At 42.4% G+C, this 14,545-nt stretch overlaps 1 protein-coding gene across 1 annotated transcript in view; it reads left to right on the forward strand.

Moving 5' to 3' along the window:
- Window positions 1-14,545, forward strand: part of PSD (pleckstrin and Sec7 domain containing) — a 371,343-nt gene that overhangs the window by 143,573 nt on the left and 213,225 nt on the right. Inside the window, exon 7 of the mRNA XM_040362362.1 lies at window positions 3,810-3,890. Within this exon, the coding sequence (XP_040218296.1) occupies window positions 3,810-3,890 (81 nt within the window). The remainder of the gene's footprint in view (window positions 1-3,809; window positions 3,891-14,545) is intronic.

A 14,545-nucleotide genomic window follows, 5' to 3' on the forward strand; every position in this document is an offset into this window, starting at 1 on the left:
GAGGCAAAAGTGTATTCTAGACAAGCACAGAACCACAGTAGACGTTTAGGCTTCATGTACACGGGACGTTTTTACAACTGCTCCTCAAAGATTTAACTTGACAGATGGTGACCCACAATTAAAATGTCCGTTTTGACGCATTTAGCAGCGTTTAGCCGCGTTTGGCATCTGAAACGTGGAAATCTTCGGCGTCTGAACCAATTTTTTTTGCTTTCAAAGAACCGCTGTTAAACGCAACTGCCTAAACGCAATAAATGAGACTGTGTACATGGTCACATAGGATAACATTAAATGAGTTTAGGGGCAGTTGAAAAAAGCATCCAACTGCCTCTGAATGTACATTTAGCAGCTTCCCGTGTACATGGGGGCCTTAGGAGAGTTTTAATTTTTTTCTGCAAGTAAGCTTCAATAAAACACGAAGCAGAGGGTTTTTATTTATTTTTGCCTCTAAATGTTGAGCTCAAAATATGCCTGTAATCGTCCTAATGTACATGGACACATAGAATAATATTGAGCCACTTCTACAGGCAGAACACAAAACTCCTATAGAAGCAATTTTTTTTAAGCCAGTGTGCATGGAGATAACAAACTGAGGGAGACGGGGAGAGGCCAGGATTCAGCTGCTGGAGAAAAAGACACAATTGTCTGTCACTTATCCCCCTGTGTGGACCCCTCTGTGTGCTCAAGCCCCCTACAAGAGGACCGGTGGTCCCCCTATCAGTGGCCCTGGAGACAGCAGAGTCGGTGTAAGCCGGGTCATGCACAGATATCCACGGAACAAATACAACCTGAATCAAGCAAGAGCACAACAGGTAGCATCCGCCATCATGAGCACTGGTAGTGTGTGAAACAGGTGCTTTAAACATGAGCAGCAAGGAGCTGGCAAGTCACTGTTGTTTCCTGGTAAAGGCTGTTTTAGATGAGTTTTGCTCAGCCTTAAAGGCCAGCACAAGTCTGGGTACTGACACATCTCAGATCAATCTGTCCCCTCCCCTTCTACGGGGGGGGGGGGGGGGTAGCTCTAGAGGAGCTGTAGTGCCAGATAAGAGATCAATGGAATAATCATAACTGCGATGAGGTGGTAAAGAGTCACCCAACCCTTTGGGAGATCTATCCAGGGAGTGCTTGTAACAAGGCCTAGTCTGTTGGTAAGCAGCAATCTGGTTAGAATGCAGCATGAAGGTTTGTACGCACTAATTGAACCATGCCAAAATATTCCTTGTTCTCCAATTAATCACTGGATTGTGACCCTAAAGCCAAGGAAGGTCTAGAATCAAAGGTGTGGATAGAGAATTAATGGCAAGACAAAAGAACTTCTCCCAGTGTGAAGGACTTGAAGCTGGAAAGGGTCAGTGGCCCATAGCATTTAGCTTTGTGAGAGGGGCAGATTAGCCACAGAAATCGGGTGGACCAAACAGCCCAGAGCATGAGTTTTCAGAGACAAGTGGGTGACTAGAGCTTGATCAATAAACTTTCCGGGGGCTTTGGAGTCCATAAAGGCCAATAGTTCATGAGACCCAGACCGATGGTGAACAACAGCAGGTATCCTTAGACAATTGTCCTTTTGCAGTGATAAAAGCAAGCCTATGGTTATCTTTATACGATCGCCAAGAGTCCTGGAGTTTTCCTGGACGGTGGGGCAAGAGTAAAGCTTTGAGGCCACAATACAAAGTCCCAAGTTGCGATAGTGAGTGCGTTCCTGAGCAGAAAAACAAGTAGCTGCATAGGTTCATTCTTAAATATGGCACTGAAAGGGGGGGGGGGGCTTGGTGACAAGGAAGGCACAGGTTTCGCGTCAGCTCTGCCAAGTTCCAGTCTCCTCTCCTGCTAATAACGGTCAATTCTTATGACCAATTTCATGGCCTCCTCCGGAGAAGCTGAGAAGGGGTAGTAAATCAAAGTATCTTTAATTGCCTCGGAAAATCTGAAATATCTCACTGGAGTTGGCCGCTTGCTGTAAGTTACACAGAGCTGTTACTGCAGCACAACCTGGGTCATCATATAGTAAGACCAGGTCTTTAAAGAAGGCATCTACTGTTTGCAGGGCTGAATAGTTTGGTTCCTGATTAAAAATCCAAGCCTGGGGGGGCTTGCATCTTGGATGATGATTTGCACCCTCTGTGTTTCAGAGTCAGACGAAGATGGCTTTAACTTGAAATATATAATTTGCAGCTGTTCTCGAAGTTACAGAGCCCCCCTATGGTCCCCAGAAAATGTACATAGCTAGGAAATCTTTGGTTCAGGTGGCAGAGTATTGGCTGCAGTAGTAGGAGAAGGAGATTGCACCTGAGAGAGAGCTCTGTGGCCAGTTCCTGATGGGATAAATGGCATAGTTCTTGAGCAAACATCTAAGCTTGTTCCAAATCCATTAGGTTGCCTTCCTCTTTAATTGTATGGTTTGTGGTAATGTCAGGTTCAGGAGTATGGATGCCAATGAAACTGTTCAACAGTGCTACAAAGCAGATAGTTCAATAATGAATAGCACATACTGTGAAAACGTAGGCAGAGCAGACCAAAAGGTAACAGAGTGACAGAGACAAGCCGAACCATACACAAGTCAATCAGACTCCAAAGCGGTACAGAATGACAATGGAGAAAGCAAGGTCAGAGCATCTGGATCATGCAGGGATATCCACAGAACAAATACAAGATGGATCAAGCAAGAGCACACCAGGCAGCGTTCGCTATCCAAAGCACTGATGGTGTTTTAAACATGGGTAGCAAGGAGCTGGCCAAGTACTGCTGTTTCCAGGTAAAGGCTGTCTCGGGTGAGTTTTGCTCAGCCTCAAAGGACCAATACATGTCCTGGTACTGACACATCTCAGCTCAATATGTCCCTCCTCCTAGAGGACTAACAAGAATACTTTTGCTGTGAATTTGGGAATATGTTGTAAATTTCTCCACAGTTTATGCCGTTTCCAAAGTCAATGAAGGCTTGTTTAGAATTTCGTTTAATGCTTGTTAATAGATAAATACATGAATGTCCATAATCTGCCCACAGATTCATGTTAAAATCCTATTGCCACAACAGGTGATGGCCAGAAATGTTGTCAAATAATTACTGACCATGGAAGAACATCTTCTTACCACACTTCTCTAACATGGTGAAATGGATGGAAATCTGCTAATCTTATCATGCACAAGAATATATCCATATCTGTACACTGGAGGGATGTTACAACCAGAACAGTTGGTAGGACTGAACATACTTAGCCCCTGAACTTCGAACCCAAAGCATACACTATTGATTGTACTTTTAATCTCTAGAAAACATTCAGATCTTAGATAAGGATGGGTAGTTATGTATTAGCTGTAGAAATAGGATGGGTTCAGTGGTAATGTTATATTATGCTTAGTGACGATTGTGAAAGTGAATGAGGTACTGAATGATAAAATGTGCTAGGGAGCATGAACAAAAATAGCTGGCAGTAACAGTATGTTATAGGTGCCCTGTGAGTGCCTGACAGTGACCGACTTTTCCCTGGTGACACAATGAGAATTTAAGGTTAAAGTGGTGTAAAATGCAAAACATTAAACAAGCAAAAGTAAAAAAGAAAAGATAAGGATGTTAAAATGCTCACATTGCCTATACAAGACTGTATAACTGTTTCTTGATGTGTTTGAATTTTTAATTTTTTTTTGCTACGATTGTCGGTGAAACACGTCACTTTTTCACATTCATTAATACATCGCCTTGACATGCTTTTGGAAACTTGGTTGTATAATATATTAGACTTGTACATATGTTTTGTGCCTTCTTCCTTCTATATGACCAAAAGGCCAGTAATAATTTTGTTTTTAATTTACAGCAATGAGTTCAGTAAGATGGTCGCAGAGGAATATTTGAAGTTTTTCGTCTTCACAGGAATGACCCTGGATCAAGCCCTCAGGTTTGTTCGTTTTAGATTAATCCTAATTTTCAGAAGCCAAACACAAGAAAATGCTGCTGCATGTCCTCTGACCTATCAAACAAATATGATAGAATTCACAGGAATTTCCTTTAGTATGAACAAACAGAGAAAGATTTTCCATGAAGCACAACAGGCCAATGCATAAAGGAGGCAAAGAAGCACATTTTTCCTGTTTTAGTTATTAGCCACATACTGTATATTTCCTTATCAAGCGCAATACTCTGATCCTATATAAGCTTATTTATACTTTGTGCCAATATTCAGAGCCACAACTAGAAAAGGAGTGCCAAATTTTGTGTGCCTACAGGCATTGGTGATGGGAATGCAGCCCTGTTGACAAATCTTATAAATGTTATAACTGGCATGTTATTTTTCCTATATGGATTAAATTACTCTTGGTTATAGGATTGTGATCTCTTTAGGATGTAAGGTGTATGCAGCTAAGGATGGTTTATTCTCAGTTTAGAGCAGCTCTCTTCTACAGACTACAGGGACCTGCAGTAGTCAGAACTATTACAGCAACAGACGATGATGGCAATATGGCAGATACATTTGATAAAAATTACCATATATGACTGTTTTGAAAGTATTTGTATTTTGTATCGCTAAAGGAACAGCTTTAAATGTGGAAATAAGAGCAGTGTTTTAAGGAGAAGGGCAACCGTGTATTCATTTTCTTTGGAAAACAGATATGAAAGTGAAATAAAATGTTTCAATACTTTTTACACTATATCAACTCAGAAAATAGGGGAGAGTGGGGGCAAAGGGCTAGTAGCTGAAGCTAGACCTGGAGCTACCCACTCAAATGGTTTGGGGGGGACTATCACGGTACTGATAAATATGCATAAAACATAATGATATAAAAAAGTTTATTGATATATAAAAATTGCAAAACAAATAATTGTACAATTCATTGATTGGTCAACGTCGACTAGTTTCGCGGGGTTTCTGCTTCGTCAGGACAGCCAATCTATAGAGTAATGCAATAAGAATATGTAACAAACATCAGCAATACAGTAATGATTGATAAAAAACATTGATAGTTGCTTACCGAATGAGTCAATTGATAATGCGTGGAACCAGGCGGCCTACGGCCCCTATTTTCTATTATAATTGGGATGATGGTACACTTTTATTCATTTTATTATTCCATACATGAGGCCATACTCCCCATTTTGTTGACTATATCAACTCAATAAATAAATAATATATAGAAGGATGAGAGTGCCACAAATCAAAAATAAGTCCAGTAAAAATGATTTCTTACAAGAGGTCAGAAGATAAAGCCAAGCCCTGGAATTTATAAAGATCGGTGCAGATTTTGCAAAAGTGATATGCGTTCTAAAAGTGGTGCAGCATGTGCCAAATTAATTTACCTGTCTAGAACATGTACTTAAATTTGGTGCATGCTGCACCACTTTTAGAAAGCATGCAAGACACTTTTACAAAATCTGCCTCTGTAAGACACAAGAAAGTTGGTCTTAATTAGCTCCACTTTCATACGATACAATTTGTATGTTTTTTATTTAGAATTTGGGACAGGTGTTGCACCACAATGTAGAAGTGAAGCAAATTCGAACTATCTGAATTTGACGCACAAGTCACTATCAAAACCAAAACTGTGGAAGATGTTTTTAGAGTTAGGCACAGCACATTAATTAACAAGAGCAATTAATGCTGGAAAAGTGGTACAGTAGCTTTATTGAATTTCCCCCCAGTGTGTTTCAGGGGCTCGCAAATCCCCATTATTTAAGGTTATAAAACAAGATAACAAACACATATTATAAATAAAGAGATCTAAGACAACTACTCTATAATCTATATTTTACATACTGTATAAATAGAAATATATGTATACTAGAAAGAATTATGGCTGTTACTGATTAAAATTTTCGTGTTCGATGAATTTTTTTTTTTTTTTTTATCGATTAATCGACTAATTTCGATTAATTATAACGCACATACAGATCCAACTACTTTTAGCTGATCTCCTTGCATTGCAACTCTGCATTCGTCAGTGGTAAATGTGGTATACACTATATACAAATCACCCGACACTCCTGCTCCACAGATGCAAAGGAATTTTGATCGATCAAAAAAATTAAAGATTAATCAAGGAATTAATCTTTAATTTCCCCAGCCCTAGAAAAAATATATCCAAATTGTATAATTTGCTCCTCTCTATATGCTGTGTAGCAGATTGGCATGCTTGTTGCCACTATCTTCTCCTGCTCACCTGTCACTGGTTGTCAAGAACACTGCTGGCTTTGCAGCTTACAGACTCCTAGCAATCAGTGACAGTAGGCAAAGTCTGATATAGAAGCTGAGGGACAAGTTCTCCATCAGGTCCACTCTCTGCCTGTGTTTGACAGCAGGCTATGGGCAGATTTTAAAGCCAATAACAGTTCTGTCACATGCATGATGAAGGGGTCCTGTGAGGCTCTGAAACATCGCCTTTGTAACTATGATGTGATCACTGAGTAAAGCTTTGGACCCATTCTGAAGATACTTGGTATTCTGGAGGCATGCTTCTCACTTTGAATGTCTTCAGTTTCCAAATGGTGGTTGCTACAGCACCCATTTACATTATAGAGTTCATATGAAGCGCTAAGGAATAAATGAACGGAATCCAAGAAAGGTAATGGTGAATGGAATAAGCAAGACCCTTGCACCAACTTCAGTGTGTAAGGCTACACACCACACCACTGTGCTTATATCAAATTTCCTTACATTAACAACTAGTTTCAGGAACATGTGCACTGGGAATATTGTGCTTGTTTTCCTTTTTAGGACAGTTCTGGAAAAAATGTGTGTTTGCCCAAAAACATGTTTTACTCCAGTGGAGAAAGTTGGTTTGTTGTGTAGGGAGTCCTCAATGTAGGTATATGATATTCATGGATAACCTTGGGGGCTATAGGGGGCTATGTGTGAGCTATAAATATGGAGATCCTATTTAAATTCATTTATCTCATATATTTTTTTTATTTAGTAGCTTATTTTCTCTCTTATTCTGTTTTTGGAGTTCTATTTCTCTTTGGCCATGTTGGAAGCACTACACAATTTTTGATTATGTCTATCCTGGTTCTGTGGAATCATGAAACATGTGAAACACATTGACCAAATTGCATGTGGGAAAATAGTGTTATATAGACGGATTAGAGACTGTTTGCTTGCTGGAGACAAGCCATCATGCATCTCTATTATTGCCTTTACAAATTCTCACCAAATTTAGGCCCCCTGAAGATCCAGTTTAGTAAAAATGTGCACCACCCTTAATCCTAATGAATAGTTTGCCAATGAAAGACAAAAGGTGACTTTTAGGGACAGTCAACTTTCTAAACCCAATACATCAATATTGGCGCAATGACTCATCCTTCTAAGCATAAAAAAATCTGCCCTTACAGGAGTAGAGGAAAGGTGAAAAAAAACTTTATGTAGGTTTTTATCATGACAAATTTTCAGGAACAAATAATGGAAAGCTCTTAGGGTGGTATAACTTGAGGTGGTCAATGAGCTAATCAAATGGCCTGTGAGGTGGCAGGGCCAAGCCAGATTCCTCAGGAAATACATCCATGAAATACTGATAACAGGGGACTGGAATGTCCAAAGTCATGGCAACATTGAGAATGGGGCAGCTGAGACAGGAACTAATGCATTTAAACAGACCGGTCAATCTGGTGGTTCTAGTGACATAATCAAAGATACCAGAGGATGATGGGGTGAGGAGGAGATGAGATGAGTCAAAAGTACATGTGTTACTGGTGTAAAGCTCTTACCATGAGACAAAATCTGGGGTTTTGTAACAAACCTTACAGAGAGACAAAGCTTGGCCCACAATAGTTAAGAGAGAAAAATAAATGTTTAAGAGGAGTAAGTGGGATACCTAGCCATTCAACCAACGGTCCATAAAGTTACCTGCGGAGCAAGAATCCAGGAAAGCCGAGAGATGTGAGGATTTATACTGTAAAATAAATTTGGACACATACGATAAACCTATTACTGATGGGGCAAAATAATTGTTGGACTGCGGGACAGCCCCATACTCTTTTGGACCCTTGACATACAATCTGCATTACCAGCGTTGGCATTTAAGTGCTGGCCAATGTTTGTTGCTAATTTTCCTTTAGAATAACAGCATGCAGTTAACTGACATGTTGCTGTTCCTGTAGAGATGCCCCATGTTTACCACAAAGATAAAATGCAACTTCAGACAAATCTTTATTTAGCTAAATTTGGATAAAATGGGACAGTTTTAGAACTCCTGTCTGATTTTTGTTACTCTTTCTTTCTCCTCTGGTGAGATTTAATTTCTCATCCTGTGCCATGGACACAACAGAAAGTGGGAACATTAATCCTGAATTTGATGATTATGAGTAGGTATCTACGTTCCTTCTACTCCTTTTGCAGCGAGAAAATGGGAGAATCCACTCTATCCAAAACTAGAAATAAAAATGTGGATGAAGTTTTATAAAGGAAACCTGCCCTTTGCTAATGCCTGCTCCTGCATATGCAAGCCTTTCTTTTGTACCTCATTCACTCTGTTCACTACTGGGAGTGAAAGGAACCTGTTCAGTTCTCATATTACATTTTTGGTAAATTTAGGAGATTGTCCAGTCAGATTGTAACATGTATGCTGAGAACTTAAAGAAGACGGCTACATGCCTGTATGATTTTTTTTTTAAATACGTTAAGCTAAAAAATAAAATGTTTTTCACAATTTAATCACTTTAAAACATTTAGCACACCAGACTCCTACACACAAATACATTTTTTACCAATATTCTGACCCTACTATGTTACCTAATATAGACATTTACAAATCAAAATAATTTGGTTTGATGTGGATTTTTTCTCGTTTTCAGTTTGCCAAAGTCTCCCGTTATGCTATTTGCACATAAAAGTCGATTAGCTATTTCCTCTAGTCTAGAACATAAAATCTCACGTGTTCCCGTCGTGCAGAGAAATGCACTGCACTTTAGCAGATTTGCAGTGGTGCCATTAACAAGTAATGTAGTGGTGCCATTAACAAGTAATTAACAAGTAATGGCACCCCATACGTCAGGAACTGTGGCACATCTTTACATGCGCTACCCCACATGGTGCTATAACGCCATGCGATTCAATGCAGCACAGTTTTATAAAAAGTTTTGTGGGCTTTTTTCTCCACTTTTCTGCAGGTAGGGCAGCCCTTTTGAAATTAATAGGCTGCCTACACTCAGAACGCAGACCCATATAGATCTAAACGAAGGCTAAATATTAAATACAAACAAGTAACAATAGAAAAGTCTGTCTCAGTAGTGTTGAAAGGAAGCTGTACCCTCATCAGCTTGTAATAAATATTAAAGATATGGTAAAATTTCCACCTGTTTCTTCAGCAGGATGGAAATAACAAGGCTAGACTCAGGCCCCATACTCACGACCAAACATGTCTGCTGAAACTGGTCCGCGGGCCAGTTTCAGCAGACATGTTCGGTCGTGTGTGGGCGCGAGCGGGCCGAATTCCAGCAAACATTTGCCCGCCGGGCCTTTTCCCAGCAGACAAATATTCCTGGACTTGTTTTAAAACAGTCCGCTGGAATTCTGCCCGCTCGGACATGTACGGTCGTCAGTACAGACCTACCGTACATGTCCAGGCGCCCGCCGTCCCTCGCATGCGTCGAATGACTTCGACGCATGCGTGGAAGCATTTTAAAGGCGGGCCGCCCACGTCGCGGCGACACCGCGTCATCGACGCGGCGACACCGCGGACACGCCCCGCGTATTGTTTACGCGCGGACTTCTGTACGATGGTGTGTACAACCATCGTACAGAAGCCCTCTGGCAGACATGTATGGTGAAAACGGTCCGACGGACCGCTTTCACCATACATGTTTGTTCGTGTGTACCCGGCCTCACATGACCTCTATTTTAAAACAATGTTTTGTCATTTATTCCTACTTATTTAAAATGTTTAACGGTTTATGAATCATGTTTATTTAAAGGTACAAATAAATACCCATTCTCTATAAATATTTCAAGGATTGTAATGAATATTTATGAAATATCTGCAGTCCACAAAATGCTGGCATCATATCGAGTAATGCTGTTTTGCTGCCTCTTTTGGAAAGCACACATGAATTATAATGAGGTTTAGCAAAATCACAAACATTTTTCAAATGTATTTCATTTTAGGTACTATATATGGGTAAGGGATCCTTTATGCTGAGCGGATAGAACCACTGAAAGATATAGGTTTCCTGTATTTTGGTCGACCATGTGAAAAAAACTTTTTGCCAAGTTTATAGTGCCATTGTCGGGATAGGAGGAGAGCATTTTTTTTGGTATTTTTATGCAACACATTTTATAGATTTTAACAATATATTTTCTACTGGATTCTGTAATTTTTTAAATAGTGCTTTTCCAGAACGGAAGAAAAATAAAAACACCACCTATATAGTACTGAACGTTTTCATTGACAATGGTGTAGTCTGCTGTATAGTCTGAAAATACATGAGGTTACTTTTTTAAATTTGTATATATTTATATATATATATATATATACATATATATACACACACACACTATATTACCAAATGTTTTGGGATGCCTGCCTTTGAATGCACAAGTGTTACTAAACCCACAATGGTAAAATCAATCTGTATATGCAGTAAAGCATGCTTCTTAGGCCTTGTACACACGACCGAACATGTCCGCTGAAACTGGTCCGTCGGACCAGTTTCCGCGGACATGTCTGACCGCGTGTAGGGCCTACCGGACAGTTTTCCGGCCTAGCAGACAGGTTTCCAGCGGACAAAAGTTTCTTAGCATGCTAAGAAACTTGTCCCCTGGAAGCCTGTCCGTCGGACATGTCCGATGGTTAGTACAACTCATCGGACATGTCCGCTGGCCCGAAATCCCACGCATACGTCCAAGTGAATCGACGCATGCGTGGAAGCATTGAACTTCCTGGTTCGCGCACGTCGCCGCATTATCGTCGCCGCCACGTCACCGCGTATTCTGTCCGTGGGAAATTTGGTCTGATGGTGTGTACACACATCAGACCAAAAGATCCCAGCAGACATGTCCGATGAAAACGGTCCGCGGACCGTTTTCATCGGACATGTCTGGTCGTGTGCACGAGGCCTCATACTCATGCTTAATTCCAAGCATTGTGTAAAAAGGATGTTTGATCCTGCCTTCCCTGATCCTTCCCTTCTTCCACTGCCCCCTAATGCTTTCCTGATAGTATGCTCAGTTTGGTGTATATTACTAGATGGGGTTTTTTCCTTGGGGGAGAGTGCATGTGATCAGCACAAGGCCAATCAGCACTGTCCAGACAGAGGATCAGGGGTCATGCAGCCTTAAAGGACAGTCAGAGTAGAATGAAAACTCCTACAAGCTTTAACCAGTGCTTGTCCGGCCACTGATAGAAGTCACATGACTGCTATATACTGCTGATGAGAAAGGGTATTTATCAGTTTATATCAGTTTATATCAGTTTATATTTAATAACATAATTGCATTTCCATGTTCTGTGTACTGTGGGAGACTAGATATAGTGAATGCAGGGTCCTGGGTTTAGTCACACTTTATTGCCATTCCAGTCTTAGTCTGCTGGGTTCAATATTGAGTTGCCCCACCCTTTGCAGTTATAATAGCTTCAACTCTTCTGGGAAGGCACATTTGTGAGGTCAGGCACTGATGTGGACGAGAAGGCCTGGCTCGCAGTCTCTGCTTCTAGTTTATCCCAAAGTTGTTTTGTTGGGTTGAGGTCAGGACTCTCCACCTCAATCTCGCTCATTCGTGTCTTTATGGTCCTTGTTTGTGCACTGGTGCACAGTCATGTTGGAACAGACAGGGGCCACCCCAAACTGCTCCCGCAAAGTTGGGAGCATGGAATTGTCCAAAAGGTCTTGGTACGCTGACGCATTAAAAGTTCACTTCACTTAAACTAAGGGGCCAAGCCCAACCCCTGAAAAACAACCATGCACCAAATTATTTGGCCCAGTGCACAAAGCAAGGTCCATAAAGACATGGATGAGCACGTTTGGGGTGGAGGAACTTGACTGGCCTGCAGAGAGTCCTGACGTCAACCCGATAGAACACCTTTGGGATGAATTGGAGCGGACACTGTGAGCCAGGCCTTTCCTTCCACATCAGTGCCTGATCTCACAAATGGCTTTGGCCCTGCAGTCTCATCTACGGAGCGGACAGTTTTTCCTTGAACCATGAGTTGGGCTATGCCTGTCTCTTCTCCCTCCTGCATTTGCCTTGTTACACAAATAACCAGGATACACCAAGAAACCAGGTATTTAGTCTTGTAGATGCTCTTCACACATCCAAACTGTGCTTAATCATTACAATGACTATACTAAAAGTTGAAGCTTAGATAAGACCGCCCCAACATCAACAGGTGTTCATTAGGGCGTTCAGAACAAGCAACAGCTACACAACATGATCAGTGATTACATACTAGAGAAGAGCGTCTATCCTACAAACAATGAATTGTATATAAACAATGCATATAAACAGTCACATATATCAAAAATGAATACACATATATAATGAAAGATACAACATCAATGCATATACATATGAATGAATACATGAATGCATTGATGGGTGGAAACCCCTACCCTGGTACCTGACCACCTCGATGTGGGGTTTAGCTCCAGGATACTCTCTGATCACTCGCCCTATTGGGTGGCCCTTCGTATGCCCTCAGTCTCCTTGGTCCGCATGTGGTGGCAAAACCCATTTTGGCTCGCCATCATGTCAGACCTGGAGGGTATCCGGTGAGAATGGGACCATTTTTCTGCTCCAACCTACGGTCAGCCTCAGTAGCGGTGGTGTGCTAGGCTTTCAAGCTGCAGGCTTGAATGATTCTTTCCGCACGCATCAATAGACACAAAGCCAAACTTGTTCTACAGCAAGCTGAGGAGTGACTGAATTCTCTTGAACAAGTGTTCCCCATCCACGGGCACTGATGCCCTCCTGCATCTGCAATCTAGACTCACCAACTGCACTTTGAGAAAGCCAAGCAGGGAATCTCTTAGCAAGCAATGAGTCTATGAACACGATGAATGTGTGGGCAAGCTGCTTGCATATATGGCTCACCTAGATCATAGGCCCCCCAGTGGTGGTCCAGCTTCAGTCAGAGTCTGGAGCCATGATCACAGACCCGGTCCAGGTGGCAGACGAGTTTAAGCGTTTCTACTCTGACCTCTACACCTCAACTTCTAGTCACTCCCAGGACAAACTGACTTTCTTCCTTCAGAACATTAACTTTCCCACCTTTACCCACTCCCAAACCAACCAGCTGAAGGCGCCCATCACCACAGATTGCATAGCAGAGGCATTAGGGCATCTTCTGACCGCTAAGGCCCCTGGCTTTGACAGTCTTCCCTTGGAGTTCTACAATCAATTCCAAGAGGTCCTCATCCCTAAATTGCAGGCGTTATATGCCCACATCTTCGACTCGGCCACTCTCCCTAACTCCATGGGTGAAGCCCCTATTGTCCTAATTCCGAAACCTGGGAAGGACCCGATTCTCCCCGAATCGTATCGCCCCATTTTTCCTCCTACAATTAGATGTTAAAATCCTTGCTAAAATCCTTACCCTGTGGCTTAACAAGGTGATCCTTAGTCTCATACATTCGAATCAGACAGAATTTATGCCCAACAAGAACACTCTTCATGAATCTCCAGGCTGCACAAGACATTACTGGTTCCAGGGTAGTGGTCAGCCTGGACGACGCTAAGTCATTTGACTCCGTGGAATGGAGCTATCTGTGGGAGTGCCTCCGCAGGTTTGGCTTCAGCCCAAATTGTATTAATTCCTCTACCAGGCTCCCACTGCCCGGATCCAAGTCAATGGTAGGATTTCGGACTCTTCCTCGCTATCCTGGGGTAACCGTCAGGACGCAGGACAATTTTCCGGCGGATCGGACAGGTTTCCAGCAGACAAATGTTTCTTATGCCTAGTACACACGATAGGATTTATCCGCGGATACGGTCCTCCGGACCGTTTCCGCGGATAAATCCTCTGAGGATTTTGATCCGATGGAGTGTACACACCATCGGATCGAAATCCGCGCCGAATTCCCATCGCGATGACGTGTCGCGCCATCGCCGCGATGATGACGCGGCGACGTGCGCGACGCTGTCATATAAGGAATTCCACGCATGCGTCGAATCATTACGACGCATGCGAGGGATGGGTTCGGACGGATCGATCCGGTGAGTCTGTACAGACCACCGGATCGATCTGCTGGAGCCGATTCCAGCGGATAGATTTCTTAGCATGCTAAGAAATTTGTATCCGCTGGAAATCGGTCGGCCCGTAATATATCCGCGGATAAATATCCGCTGGATCGTACACACCAGCGGATCTATCCGCTGAAACCGATCCGCAGATCAATTTCAGCGGATCGATCCTCTCGTGTGTACGGGGCCTTAGCATGCTAAGAAACATGACCGCTGGAAGCCTGTCCGTCGGACATGTTCGGTCGTCTGTACGACTCACCGGACATGTCTGCTCGGCCGAAAGCCCTTGCACGCGTCGAAGTGATTCGACGCATGCGTGGAAGCATTGACCTTCCAGGGTCGCGCACGTCGACGCGTCATCGTCGCGGCCACGTCACCGTGTTCGCTGT

This window comes from Rana temporaria, chromosome 8 (assembly GCF_905171775.1).
Source record: "Rana temporaria chromosome 8, aRanTem1.1, whole genome shotgun sequence".
NCBI lineage: Eukaryota > Metazoa > Chordata > Amphibia > Anura > Ranidae > Rana > Rana temporaria.